The following is a 14,343-nucleotide window of genomic DNA, read 5'->3' as shown; positions in this document are numbered from 1 at the left end:
CTACAAGTCACAGACATGACACCATGTTTCCCTGAAAATAAGCCCTAGCTGGATCGTCAGCTCTAATGCGTCTGTTGGAGCAAAAATTAATATAAGACCCTGTTTTATTTTAATAGAAGACCAGGTCTTATATAATACCAGTATAATATAATGTAATGTAATGTAATGTAATATAATAAAATATAACATAACATAACATAACAATATATAACATAATATGATACCAGGTCTTATATTAATTTGTGTTCCAGAAGAGGCATTAGAGTTGATAGTCTGGCTAGGTCTATTTTTGGGGAAACACAGTAGTCCCACGTGGAAACGTCTTCCTGTCCTCTCTAGCACTGGCTTGATGAGGCCCAAAGTCTGGAAAAGGGGTGGGGAAGGGTCTGGGACCAGGCTGGGAAAGGCCTTGATGGTGACCACGGAGCTTAGATTTATCTTGCAATTATGGTTTCCCAAACTCCTGACAATCACATATCACCTTTACAACTTTGGCCAAGTTCAAAAAGGAAACTTTTCTTATTATTTTACTATTACAAATACTAGTTATTGTTTTCTATCCACATTAAGGTACACAACATAAAAACTGTCTAAGCATGTTACCCCCAAAGTCGCCCAGTGCCGCCAGTGGCTTTCAGACTCCTTAGGAAACACGGCTGAAGACCATGGGGGCCGTGGAAAGTTCTTGAGCGAGCATGGTTGTGTGGCTGTGGTGAAGGCTCTTCATGTTTTGGGACATCACGCATGGTCTCATCTGCCAAGTGATGGGTTCAGACAAAAGGGTTTCTAATAATACAACTGGCTTGGACAGGGGAGCTCTGGAGGTGGTCCCCATCGCCTCAGTGAGCCAGGGGCCTCGGCTCAGTATTCACACCGCACGCCTCACCAGCTGGAAGCCCAGAGTCCATCACAGAAGGCCCACACCTAGTGCAGGACCTCCAGGCACTGCACAAAGGCAGCCTTTGGTCTTAAACTCTGGGAAATGACTGGGCAATATTCTTTGTTGGGAGAGGGAAAAACACCCCCTTCACCAGGATGACAGGCGGAGAGAGGAGAAGGCTGAGGGCTGGCCTCTGGGCTGGACACACCCTTGGGTCACACTGGGAGGGTAGCTGGGTCAGCTGGTCCCATCACTGAATGACCAGAGTCGTGTTGGGCTCACACCAGTGAAGGGCGGCTCTCCCAGAGTCAGAGGATTCCGTGAAGATCTTATACTCGGGCAGAGAGCAAGGATGCGTGAAATTGTACACATTCAGATTGGCCAGTGCGGTAACCAGATTGGATCCAAGGTAAGGAAAGTTCGATTGCTGGTTCTGGCTGTACCACGGTCCATAGGAGTAGACGACTCAGAAAATACCCCCGAGTTAGCAGGGGAGACAATGAGCCGCGCCCAGTGCATGCGTGTGCTCAATATTTGTTTTATTAAACAATGCCTTTAATTAAAGAGACAGAGGACATAGTAAAGGCTAAAAGGGTTCATTTAATTCATGTTAATTATGTTGACTCTTACTTGTGTATAATACACATCAATGACTTTTATCACATTAAGCGATGAACTTTTCATATCTAAAAACAGTAATGTGTCTCAAAACAGTTTTCCAAGGTTTGCTGGGAAATTTTTTACACCATGTCACTAAGATATCTTTCCCTCCTCTCCCATAGTTTGTTATGAAGTTAAAAAAGATCAACTACCGTTCCATTTAATATAATAGAAAAGTAGAGGTAAACCTAAAAATTTTGTGTACAGTAGCAGAGAGCATTAAAATACACCCCCTTTCCCTGGGGGGTATAAGTGTGTTTATTTTCCTCCCCCCTTAAATTCTTCTACAAAGGACATGATTCAGTTGGCTAACACTAAGAAAACCAATGGCAGAGCCCAAGGTCTCCAACCCTAATTTTAAGATAACCAATTGTAGAGTGTAACAGCTATCTGATTGTTCTGCTATTTCGAAATTACTTTTACAAGTATGAATTGTATTAAAACTGTTTTTAATTTAAAAAATTATGATAAAACAGCATAAAATTTACCATCTGAACCATTTTAAAGGGTATCATTCAGTGTATCTTGCAAACCTGAAATTCTTTCCCCGTTAAACACTAACTCCCCATTTCCCCTCCCCCAACCTCTCGCAACTATTATCTCCTTTCTGTCTGTATGGATTCGTCTACTCTGGGGACCTCCTATGAGTGGAATCATAATTTGTCCTTTTCGACTGGCTTATTTCACTTAGCATGTTTTCAAGGTTCATCCATGTTGTACTGTTAGTACTTTCTTCCTGTTTTAAGGCTGAATAATATTCCAGTGTATGAATATGTCACATTTTATTTATCCACTAATCCGTCAATGGATACTTGGATTGTTTCCAAGTTTTGGTTATTGTGATTAATGCAGCTATGCAAAAACTAGTCTTTTAATGCAAGTGCTTCAAACCTGAGGCAAGGAATACTGCTGCTTGAAAAGAAGTAGTCATTCTTCCATGTCACAGTGATAAGACACTCAAAACTAAGACACAGAGAAGTGGGAGGTCGCGCCCCCACTGCTCTGCGGTTGGAAGATAATATGGAGACGACCGCATGAGGGAGTGCAGGGTCTAGATAGGGTCTCAGCTCTTACTCCAGAATGGTGTTGCCCAGTGCTTAGCGCCCTGGCCACTACTTATTATTTGGGGCCATAGGAAGTCTAAATCACATTTAATTTGGGTTGCCATAAAACCCTGAACAGTGCTGGCAATTTACTACAAAATAGTCTTGTTAATAAGACCATGGCCAAAGCAGGGCCAGCGTTTACAAGATATGGCTGGGAACATGGCCCTGGGGACCTGGCCATAAATGTTTTCATTGCACTGTGCTATGTGCTTCTCTAGGGCAACAAAGAAGTCCTCTCAGTAACTGTTTCCATACCAAGAGCTTGGCATGTTATCTGTATTAATAAATACTGGATATGTGATTGAAAGCCAGAGATAACAAGCTATGTATGCTTTGAATCGTGAGCCCACCTGATGACCAAAAACAAACACTGCTTAAATTGTGCATAGATGTCCCAGTTATGGGCCTTTTGGGAAACTTCATGAAAATATATCTCCAAAGTGAAACGAGATATTATTGTGAAATCAGATGAGCATTCAGTCTCCTTTCATTTTATGGGATCCAGCCCGTACCAGCTTGAAGGTGAAATTAAGAGATACATTGTCTGATGGGAAATCCTAAAACAGCTGTAATGTATACAATGGCCTGAATTCAACAGGAGCAAAGTCCAGTTGAATAGTTTGTGTTAACATTTCATTTAAGGAGTTTAGGTGGCTGTAAAATGCAGTCGGCAATTTGCATTTCGTAGAGGCACAGAGTGAATTATGTCACGGAGAAGGCATCTATGAAAAGGACCAGAAAGGGTCTCAGGGACGGGATGGTCAGGCAGACCCAGGGAAGCAGGCCCTGGCTCACCTCCCCATCTTCCTGCTCAATCTGCTGGCTTGCTGGAGCCAACATGGCCTTTCCAGAGGTTCAGCCCCCAACCCCCGACCTCCCTCCTTCTGTTTTCAGTTCTGGGAGGTGATTGGAGAGGAGCATGGGATCGACTCAGCTGGGAGCTACGGCGGAGACTCTGCCCTGCAGCTGGAGAGAATCAACGTGTACTACAACGAAGCCCACGGTAGGATGCTGTGCTCTGGGAGCCATGGTCCCCAACCCTGGGGGCACAGAGAGTGGGGCCCGCGAGCTTTTACATGGGAACGCTGAGTGACAAGTCCTCAAGCTCTGCTCAAAGAAGCCACTAAATGGGGACACATGTCTTAACACATGCAGATAAGACACCAACTTTCCTTTTTGGTTTTAAAATGAAAACCAGAATCACTTCCAGTAGGAACAGAATCTGTCATGGGCAATACAACAAAACAATGCTAGAAAGAGAATTTGTAAGGTATTTTATCCATTTCTGTGATTGTTACTGGGGTCAAGGAGATGATTCCAAATCTCTACCTACCAAAGACACCTTCTTATAAAAGAATGTCTTTTTAAAAAAATAAAAGAATGCCTGTTTTATTTTTTGGCCAGTGTCACAAGGTTCTATTTTGATGAAACATTAACTTTTAGAAAAACAACAGTTTGCTGACTTCTTCCTATTTTTCAACACAGATAAGAAATATGTGCCCCGAGCCGTCTTGGTGGACCTGGAACCTGGGACGATGGATAGCATCCGATCTGGCAAATTGGGAACCCTCTTTCAACCAGACAACTTTGTCCATGGTAGGTTTTTCTGGAAGGTTCCACCAGGATGCGATGGGGATGTCTCCTGGTGGTGTCCTTCTCCCGCCACCCCCCTTCCCTCCTGTCTGGGTAAGGTAACCATTACCCCTGTCTGCCACAGGTAACTCTGGGGCCGGCAACAACTGGGCGAAGGGCCATTACACGGAGGGAGCGGAGCTTCTGGAGAGTGTCCTGGACGTGGTGAGGGGCGAGAGCGAGGCGTGTGACTGCCTGCAGGGCTTCCAGGTGGTCCACTCGCTGGGGGGCGGCACGGGGTCCGGGATGGGCACGCTGCTCATGGGCAAGATCCGGGAGGAGTACCCCGACCGCATCCTGAACTCCTTCAGCGTCATGCCGTCGCCCAAGGTGTCGGACACCGTGGTGGAGCCCTACAACGCCGTGCTGTCCATCCACCAGCTGATCGAGAACTCCGACGCCTGCTTCTGCATTGACAACGAGGCCCTGTACGACATCTGCTTCCGCACCCTCAAGCTGACCACCCCCACGTACGGGGACCTCAACCACCTGGTGTCACTGACCATGAGCGGCATCACCACGTCCCTGCGCTTCCCGGGCCAGCTGAACGCCGACCTGCGCAAGCTGGCCGTGAACATGGTGCCCTTCCCGCGCCTGCACTTCTTCATGCCCGGCTTCGCCCCGCTCACGGCGCAGGGCAGCCAGCAGTACCGCGCCCTGTCGGTGGCCGAGCTCACCCAGCAGATGTTCGACGCCCGCAACACCATGGCCGCCTGCGACCCCCGGCGCGGCCGCTACCTGACGGTGGCCTGCATCTTCCGGGGGAAGATGTCCACCAGGGAAGTGGACGATCAGCTGCTCAGCGTGCAGACCAAGAACAGCAGCTGCTTCGTGGAGTGGATCCCCAACAACGTCAAGGTGGCCGTGTGCGACATCCCGCCCCCCGGCCTGAACATGGCCGCCACCTTCATCGGCAACAACACGGCCATCCAGGAGCTCTTCACCAGGGTGTCCGAGCAGTTCTCCGCCATGTTCAAGAGGAAAGCTTTCGTGCACTGGTACACCGGGGAGGGGATGGATGTCAACGAGTTTGCCGAAGCTGAGAGCAACATCCATGACTTGGTTTCCGAGTACCAGCAATTCCAAGATGCCAGAGTAGTTCTAGAGGAAAACGAAGAGGTCGTGGAGGAGGCAGAAACGGAAGCAGAAAATAAGGAACCTTAGGCAGGAGAGGCCCTGTGAGTGTCAGCTGCAGGGGGTTGGCCCTTACACAAGAGCTCCTCTGCACACGAGTGTTTCCGGCCGCAATGCCAAGCCTGCCCACTGGGCACCACCGTGAACTATTCACATGGCCACTTCGGCATTAGCTTTGACGCTGGGCTGCGGGCGGGGCGGGGGCTGGGCACGCGGCTGGCAGGCATGAGGCTCTTCTGCTGGCACACAACACGCAGTTTGATATTCAGCACATACTCTAGGAACTTTTCACAGCAAACTGCATTTATCATAAAGCATCCCCTTTGTTTACAAGTGTTTATTGGGTATTTCCCGTAGGCCACAGCGCATGCCAGGCCTCGGGATGACACATGTGGCTGTGCAGGGAACCACTGCAATTGACACTAACTTGTTAGCGTTTGTTTTTTTTAAGGAGGGTGCAATCCACAGCGCCCCACGTGGGGAATCCCACTGGCAACCTTTGTGTTATTAGTACCACGCTCTAACCAACTTGTTAGCTCTGAGCAGACTGAGAAGCTCCGCAGACTCACGCCTGGGAATCCTAGGGCTGTGAGGACTCTGCCCAGCACCCTGCCTCGTGGTACTTGCCGGCCTCCAGGTACCTAAGTGCCAGGTGGGGAGTATCACCGCCCACGTCCGTGAGTCAGTGTCCACGAGTAAAGTGTAGACCCGTGCACAGTTCAACGTGCTAAATGAAAAGGATAAAAGGGACGCAAGTACGGTCCTCTCCACAAAAACACCCAGCTGAAAAATAAAAGCCCCCAAATGACAAGCAAAACTGAGGAACTCCAATCGTGCCTTATCTTCCTTTCTGAATACCTGGCTTTTAACCAACATAGTTATATACTTTAAGTTTCTTATTAGCGTTAGACTCTGGGAGTTCATGAATCATCTTTGGTTTTCCTTGTAAAGGCTGTTTCGAAATGCCCTTTTCCCTTCCATTGAGATCGCCTTCTGAGACTGTACTGAAGCCTCGGCTCTTTAAAAGGGCAGTGTATGCTCGGCAACCATTCAAATCTAAAAATTAAGCAGCGACGGCTGCAGTGTCCTTCTCGGTTACGGAGGACATCATCTCATTAAGGAACTTTCACAGTTCAAATTAATTTGCAGAAGTTGCCATAAATGTTTGCATGATGACACAGCTTTAACCATTACACGATTTTAATCTGCTCACATTACAACAGGACCAAATACACAAGAGTGTAATCAAATCATCCATAACTTCTTAATTACAGTTTACCTATTTCTGACATATAGCACTGCCGTCCCTTCCAGTACCATAAGGGTTTTAATGGCCTTCTACAATTACCAGTGAGCTGTGTACTACTTGATCCATGCATAGCCTGCAAAGGCAAGATGCTTCGACCCTCACTGCAGAACTCTCCCGAACTGCTTTGTCATCTGCAATCATCAGGCAGCAGCAGGAGGGTGGACGACAGTAGCTCATTCTGAGAAACTTCACTCTTTTCACAAATGCCTCATGAGGAAGTAACTAAAATATGTAGCAAGAGAAAATTAAGTCTTCCTGCTAGTATCATAGGAAGTCTTCTATTTACAAAGTTAAAAAAAAGGTTTTAAACACTTTTTACTTGATCAAGATCACTGAAAACAAAAGCAGATTTAATAAGAAACTGCAATTATCTACTCCTACTTTGAAGTTCCTAACTGCCTTAGATGCTCAAAAGTCCTACAACCTGTGGTTATATAAGAATTGATACACATGCTTTCTCTAGCACTTTCCTTCTCAAATCTCACAAGGCAATTAAATAGATGCAAGGAAGAATATAAATCTAAATTAAAAAACTTCTGTTTCATATTACTATAAGGTTTTTGTTTGCTCAATAGTAATCATTAAAGTACAAAGAAATTCAATTTCAAATGGCTAAATTGCTTTATTTCAGACTAAATAAATTCCTTTTCTTGGAGTCTAACCACCCAGACTGATTAATTTGAGTAGTTAAAAATATTTCAAAATGCATCTCACCAGCCTACTCTTTTGTATGGTAGAAATAGATTAAAAAACAATACTAGAAACCAAAAGAAACCCGTCCTCTGATTTTGAAGACTGCTCCTTTAGCGGTATGGTTGCTACGGTGACATTGGTCTCTCAGAGACCGACACAGTAGAATCAGCATTTCAGAGCTTGTCAAATTCCTTCACTTCACACATGAGAACATGGAATGAGCAAGATATTAATGAAATCACACAACCAGGTAGTGAAATACCCACAAGTAGATCTGATCAGGGTCCCCGGGTAACCGGGGCAGTGCTGCCAGCTACCCAGCAGGGCTGGATGCGGAAAGTTTGTTTCATCAGTTACAGTTCAGGTTTGTTGTGTTTCTTAATAACAGAAAAGAGCCTTAAAGAATCTTTGCTGGCAGCGTCTTTTTTTCAGTTACTTTAATCCTTGCCACACCACAGCCCTGTCTCTGTCTCACCTCTAATGATCACATCTGCCAGCCTCCCTAATCAATGACTTTTCTCTCCTTCCTTGGCTGGAAATCAGTTAGCCCTTTGCCTATCAGTTACTTTATTGTCTGGCATCACAAAGGCCCGTTTAGTCCTGTCTGTATGAAAGGTGCTTCCTAGTACCTTCACCTCGGGAGGAAGCACTGACAACCCAGGTGTCTCGACTTCAAAATAGCAGGACAACAGCCCCGAGGCAGAGGCCTCAAGCTCGTAGGCTGTGGGCCGGTACAGAGCTGAGCTGTGTCACTTCTCCTTGTAAGCCCTGTGCTGAGAATGAAATCAAACCTACACGCCAAGTGTCCTGGAAGTCACCAGCAGAAGCTGACAACAAGGACCTTTTCTCAGGCTCCTTCCCTGATAAATTCCTGCTAGCTCCAGCACCAGGCTGAAGACTGGCCTGGTGCACAAACTCAACAGTGTTTCAAAATGCCCTGTTCAAATTTATTTCTCCATTCCCCAGAAACAGTTAAAATCAAGCAGTTAACTTTGCAGTGGAGTTTTACTCAGCTAAGTTTCAAAGAAAGATGAAAACAAAACACTTCCAACAATTCTTCACCGGTAAATATTTAATGAACAAACGAATCACGTTGCAAACACCTAACTTGTGATCACCATGCCCGAGGCTGCAGGCAAGAATCTTAGGTTTTGATTGCAGCTCGGCCATCGACCTGGTGACTGAATAGCTTTGCCTCATTTCCTAAGAGAAAGACTCTCAGCCCACGGAGAGTCATTTATAAAACAATGTGAAAAGCCCTTTGTGCTGAAATTCCAACAGTGATAGCTCTTCTCTATAGGTTGTAAGCGCACAATAAAAACTGACTGCTACCATTTCCTAGTTTTTCTTCTCATCCAGGGTTTCAGTTATTATTTTCATTTAGGCCACTGGCCAAGCAGTATTCCCTAGGTAGTGCCACCTGCACAAAAGGAGGAGGCCGGTGGGTTAAGGACCCATCCATTACTCTGGCGTGGCTTCTGCAATTCAAAGGGACGAGAGCCTCAATGAAAGTCTAATTTTAGCAATTAATCTCACAAAATCTCGGTTCACATAGTCATAACCTTGCAGCTGTGCAGTTCCCATAAAAAAAGGAAAAAGTCCGACAGAAACCAAAACCCAACAGCATGAGTGAACCATACTTCAATTTATTGACACTGTCAATCTATGAACAAGACAGGTATTTTCTTCCCCAAGAAGTGAGATCGTTTTCAATCTGCCATAACGTGTGCCCATACATCTTCACCTTGTAGCATTTCAAGCTTTAGTCAGGGCCTAGGAGGAAAAAAGAAAAAGCAAAAGTTGCTGGTCCTTTGTGTTTTCTTAAAAATCCCACCTGAATGGGGGAAATGACTTCCTTACACTGAACTGTATAAGCTAACTGTGGCTTCCACTCACGCGGCTGGTGATGAACTTTGGTCTTGGCTGCCAAAAAAGTGCTGGTTCACGCGCAGAGCCTCCGCCCAACAGGCAAGTACTTCCTGCTAAGTAAAACCCAAACTCTCCTAGCAATAAACAACCTACTCTGCCTTGAAAAGACACTAAAATTCCCCTGTGCTGTGGGGTGGGGGCTGACTGGCCTGCAGGACATATGGAGAGTGGTCAATGCTTTGTTTAAGGGAGCTGGGCACTACTTTCTGACCTCAAGGATATCACAACGTCAAGGGAGTTACATGCAGTTTGGCTCAATTATGCTGCAGAGAAAGGCTAAGTGATTTTCTGTTAATTCACTGTTAAAAACAAAACAGCCCAACATAAAACCAGGTCTCATTACTCAGACTTATGAGATTAGACAGAGGGCCCCTAGAAAAAGGGCTAAATTCAAAACACTGCATCTCTAGGCTTGTAATAAAATATTTACTAATTCAAAATGAAAATGAAAAGTGCTTAGGGTAGACAGTTCCAATAAGTAAAATTGCTCATAACCACAAGCTGCCAAAGGATTAATATTTACGTTTCCCTGCTACTGCGGGTCTGACGCTTTTTAAAAAGCAAAACAAGAAAATCAAACCTGAAAAACATCTCTCTGGAAATTTGCCTTGCTTGTCTTCGAAATGACAAAGTCAAGAAAGTGGTTTAGAGATCAAATCACTTCAGCAGTTTGGTGCACAAAAGCCTGAACAAAACTGTCTTTTCCTGTATAGGCTGTAACTTTAGATTGCCAACACCTCTGGAGAAGGGAAATAAACCAAACCCTCTGCAGGCACAACACATTGAGCACAACAGGGCTCACTGCAGGGTCTTGTAGGTTATCCGGCTGGACGGGACAGCAGGACCCTTGCAGCACCTGCAGCTCTTCCGTTCAGGCAGCGATTTGTGAGAACACTCGCAGATGTGGGGGAAATCAAAATACAAAGAGCTGTGATTTTTCATGCTCCGGAACTGTTATGTATTAATAACTCCAATAACAATTACAAAAGTGGGGAGTTTATCCTCCCATTATTTGATTTTGCGCAAATGAAACAGGTTTAATTAAAATAAGAAGGCCTCTCTTCCTAAGCATTGCTAAGTGAGCTGAAAATCAACGTGCCAATTACTTCTGCTTGTCAGGGCCCAAAACATCACTCTTCTATTATGCCACCTGACTTTATAACCTGTGTGCTTTCAATTATTATCCCACTACCTAACTTCTCCACATACGGACTGAGCAAAAAAAAAGGATACAACTCAAAACAAAGTAAAATTACTGTGATTTTTTAAAGTACTCTAATAATTTAAGATGCAAGCCTCCTAAATAAATCAGAACTTACAGATTATTCCTTTTTCACTTTCACAATTTTTACACTGCTGCCAGAAGTCTTTTCGGCACTTGCTTTGAATTCTGTTTTCAGAGCATCTCTCACTGCTTTTGCACAGATCTGGGAATATCGGATGTAGCTGGGAGAAAATGAGAGAATATAAAGTTAATTATCTATGATCCATACAGCCTGGTTGTGATACTCTTTTTTCTTCCTATACTTTTAATTTTGGTTTGATTGCACATTATTATAAAATTGGATTTAAAAATGACTAATACCAAAAGGAATCTATAGAAACAAACAAAAAAGACTAGAATGAAATGTACCAAAGTCTTAACTAGTGTTAGGATGCGTGATCTTTAGTTTTTCTACTTTGAACTGTTTTCCCACTTTAATGCACATTCATTTAAAAGAAAAGATGCATTATTTTAAAAACTCCCACAGCACAGGAAATGGACCAAAATCTTAATGGAATCTGTAACATGAGTGATTTCTTTCCCCTAATTCTCTACTTAAAATTTTTTCTTATATTATTCTTACAAGGTAAAGTATATATAATTAAAAGAGAAAACAACTATTTTGAATCAAAAGTTCTTCCTCTGGTTAATTATTGAAAGGTTTTCCTGAGAATACCATATTCTGTTTCACAAGTCTGCCATCAAAAATACTTCCCAATCAAGGTCTCCAAATTTAACTAAAAAGTCCTTAGAGAACATCATCAATTACAGCAAAATATCTAACAGTCTGCTTCCTGTTCAATAGATGGACTCCCATCAACATATTATCCAAAAGATGTCAGCTCACTTTTAACACTTTTTGAAAACAGGAAGGGAGGGGAGGGTGCTGCTGTCTATTTTGTCATGTTTCACATTCGGTTTTTACTTTATTTATTTTTTTGGCCAAGAGGTAGGCGTTCCCATGCCTGCTTCCACTCTTGCTAATTGGGTGACCTTCAGGCTGTTCAATCTTTTCAGCTAGTTTATTCACGCAGAGAAACAATAGAATAAAACAGAAGGATAATTATACTTGCCCCACCGGTGGGTGGGAGGAGGAGAGACTGAGTGTGAAAAGCATGAATCACCCCACTGCTCACATAGTAGGTGCTTACTAAACGGCACCCATTACTGGAACAAGCATCCTTCCAAATCTGCGACACTGTGCTTGGCCTCACAAGTCAGAACCGTCCTGGGCTGCTCAGCAGCCTCTCAGGCCTACACCCAAGAATGCCACCGCCAGAAGCTGCTGCTCTGTCCAGTGAAACACCACGGTCACCTGGAGTGTGTCACCAGTGAAACACCACGGCCACCTGGAGTGTGTCACCTGCAGCAAGGCCACCTGGAGTGTCACCTGGAGTGTGTCACCTGCAGCAAGGCCACCTGGAGTGTCACCTGGAGTGTGTCACCTGGAGTGTGTCGCCTGGAGTGCCACCTGGAGCGAGGCCCGGAGACATCGGGTGTGGACCACCCAGCCGGACGGTTTCCCCTTACACTAGACGGTGTATCTTCAAATGGGTTCGCATTTGAACGTCCCAGGAGCCACCACTCACCTGTGCGCAGAGCGCCCTACAGGTGACCAAGGGTTTCACCCGTTTTACCGATCAGGAGACCCGAGAGCAACAGGAGTCAATTTAAAATAATACTTTTTAGAAAGTGTGCACCATCTGCAAAGGCCCCACTTTGATGCTGGAAAGGAGGATGGCGATGCCGAGTGGTTTCCACCAGAGAAGGCGGCCCAGGGCGTCCGCGCCCCCAGCTTTCTGCACCCACGCGCCGCTGACCGCGGGCCCCGCGCAGACGCGGGACAAGACCCCGCGCGGGGGACCCGAGTCCGGGAGGCAGCGGCACACCTGCCGCAGGCGCTCGGTGCTCCGACGGGCACGGGCCGCCGTCGGCACACACGACGCGCGTCCCGCGAGGCTGCGGCCCGGCCCGGCCCCACGTCGCAGGGTCGCCGGACCCCCGCCGCGCTCCGCGTGACCTCCGGCCTCGGGCCGCGCCGGCCTCCCCCGCGCCCTCTCCGCCCCCCCACCCCCCAAGCCCGGGCCTACCTGAGCCCAGCCTGTCGCCAGTAGGCCACCATGATGTTACGAGAGCGGGCCGGTCGAGTCGAATCGCGAGGACGCGTCAATGTCGGCTCAGCGCGCGACCCAGCGGCCGGAAGGTCAGGCCTGAGAAGCGGAAGGGGCGGGGCTTCGGACCTGCCAATCCCACCGCCCCTGGCCCCGCCCGGCCCCCTCCAACAGCCCCTGCTGCTCTGCCGTGGAATCCCCGGCTCCGGGAGCCAATAGGGGCGCAGGGCCCGGGCCGCGGGTGCCAATCCCCAGGCCGGCCGGCCGGCCGCGCCTACCGATTGGCGAGGCGACAGCCCCGAGTGTCCGGCGGCTTCCGTAGTGCCCGGCGGGGCGGGCGGGGCGAGTGCGGAGCTGCAGGGGGCCCGAGACCGCGTGGCTTCGGGGGCGCGAGACGCGGAGCCACGCCCGAGGCCGCTGTCGTGGCGCAGCCCACCCCGGGTCACGGCCGGACGGCCCACCTGCGGACCAGACGCTGCGTGGCGTCGTTGACACTGAAAACACCTGGGCGTCTCCACCTGTGAATTAGTGAACGAGTGGATCTGGACAGAGCATGCCGACTCCCCGACGTTTACCGGGCTACGGCCACCCGCGAAGTGTGCCGAGACCGGAGGCAAGTGCCTGGACAAGGAGTGGGAAGAAAGACCGGCGGAAAGAAGGGTCGGAGGCGTGGGATTCAACCCCGTCTCTGCGCGTCCAGCGGGGAGGGCGCAGCCCCGCAGCGCAGAGCCCGTCTAGCCTGCGCAATCGAGTGCATTCTCAGGGTGAAAAAAGTTATCTTGCTCTTCACATTGAAAATATAGGAAAAACAGTAAAAATAAAGTTTCTTATTGAATGTTCTTAATTCATGATTTCCACTTTTAATGTTAAATAGGATAAATGCTCCATAGTCCCCGAGTCTCATCTTTGAATACTTGCCAGTTTAATCCTCTCAAATGCATCTGCTTGCTGCGCATTTCTATTTTAACAGGTAAAAGCCATAAACTACCAGCTATTTTACTAAAACAGGTTGTGGGGACAGAGCCCCGGAGGGCAGTTCCCAGGCTCTCGGCCTCACGTGGAAAGGTGCTGGCTCGGGTAGTAGATGGCCGTCAGCTGTGACTGGATGGCCATCAGCTGTGGCTAGTTGGCCGTCAGCTGTAACCAGCGAGCCACTGGCCACTAGTATAACTGCCGTGGCTACGCTAGCGAATGATGGGGGCTGGCAAGTGCGGATTGCAGTTAGCACGGCGGACTGCAGCTAGCCAGGGAAGTCGGTCAGTTGGCAGCAAAGCGGACAGCAGGTCGCACGTCGTGTGAATCCAGCCTCCAGGGAGACCATAGTGGTGTGACTCCCTTACCTATGGCTCCGTGGGTGTTCCTTTTTGGCCTCACCATGTCCTGTGTTCTTATGTGGGGAGCAGGACTAGAGACCCTGCGTGATACCCCGCACGACACAGGTAAATACACTGGAAAAAGATTTAGAGAATTTTATCATATTGGGTCAGAGTAAAAAAAAGCCAGGATAAAATTTGTTCAGAAATCTTTTTATCATTGGGGCATTCATTACACCTTTTTCTGAACATGTATAATTTACAAGAAATTGTAATTTCTGAACATGTATAATTTACAAGAAATTGTACAAG

The 14,343-nt window shown here is 47.2% G+C and overlaps 2 protein-coding genes across 2 annotated transcripts; one reads left to right on the top strand and one right to left on the bottom strand.

Annotated features, from left to right (window-relative positions):
• Positions 1–1,041: 1,041 nt before the first annotated feature.
• On the top strand, positions 1,042–8,747 carry TUBB1 (tubulin beta 1 class VI). The gene is made up of 4 exons (XM_081034495.1): positions 1,042–1,289; positions 3,541–3,649; positions 4,132–4,242; positions 4,364–8,747. The coding sequence occupies exons 1-4, from the start codon at positions 1,233–1,235 to the stop codon at positions 5,440–5,442; spliced, it is 1,356 nt and encodes a 451-aa protein (XP_080890621.1). The 5' UTR covers positions 1,042–1,232; the 3' UTR covers positions 5,443–8,747.
• A 297-nt stretch (positions 8,748–9,044) lies between these two features.
• ATP5F1E (ATP synthase F1 subunit epsilon) lies at positions 9,045–12,817 on the bottom strand. The gene is made up of 3 exons (XM_081034497.1): positions 12,698–12,817; positions 10,663–10,789; positions 9,045–9,187 (listed from the first exon to the last, which is right to left on the bottom strand). The coding sequence occupies exons 1-2, from the start codon at positions 12,727–12,729 to the stop codon at positions 10,666–10,668; spliced, it is 156 nt and encodes a 51-aa protein (XP_080890623.1). The 5' UTR covers positions 12,730–12,817; the 3' UTR covers positions 9,045–9,187; positions 10,663–10,665.
• Positions 12,818–14,343: the final 1,526 nt, after the last annotated feature.

The sequence above is a fragment of the Rhinolophus hipposideros genome, assembly GCF_964194185.1.
Source record: "Rhinolophus hipposideros genome assembly, chromosome: 22".
Classification (NCBI taxonomy): Eukaryota; Metazoa; Chordata; class Mammalia; order Chiroptera; family Rhinolophidae; genus Rhinolophus; species Rhinolophus hipposideros.
This window is presented reverse-complemented; position numbering and strand designations above follow the sequence as displayed.

Excerpts from the sequence above, each read along its gene's own strand:
- TUBB1 (XM_081034495.1), top strand. The coding sequence starts at position 1,233 with ATGCGTGAAATTGTACACATTCAGATTGGCCAGTGCGGTAACCAGATT. Across the intron at positions 1,290-3,540 it reads GTAACCAGATTGGATCCAAG|TTCTGGGAGGTGATTGGAGA; the intron begins GTAAGGAAAGTT and ends TTCTGTTTTCAG. Across the intron at positions 4,243-4,363 it reads ACCAGACAACTTTGTCCATG|GTAACTCTGGGGCCGGCAAC; the intron begins GTAGGTTTTTCT and ends TGTCTGCCACAG.
- ATP5F1E (XM_081034497.1), bottom strand. The coding sequence starts at position 12,729 with ATGGTGGCCTACTGGCGACAGGCTGGGCTCAG. Across the intron at positions 10,790-12,697 it reads TGGCGACAGGCTGGGCTCAG|CTACATCCGATATTCCCAGA; the intron begins GTAGGCCCGGGC and ends ATTTTCTCCCAG.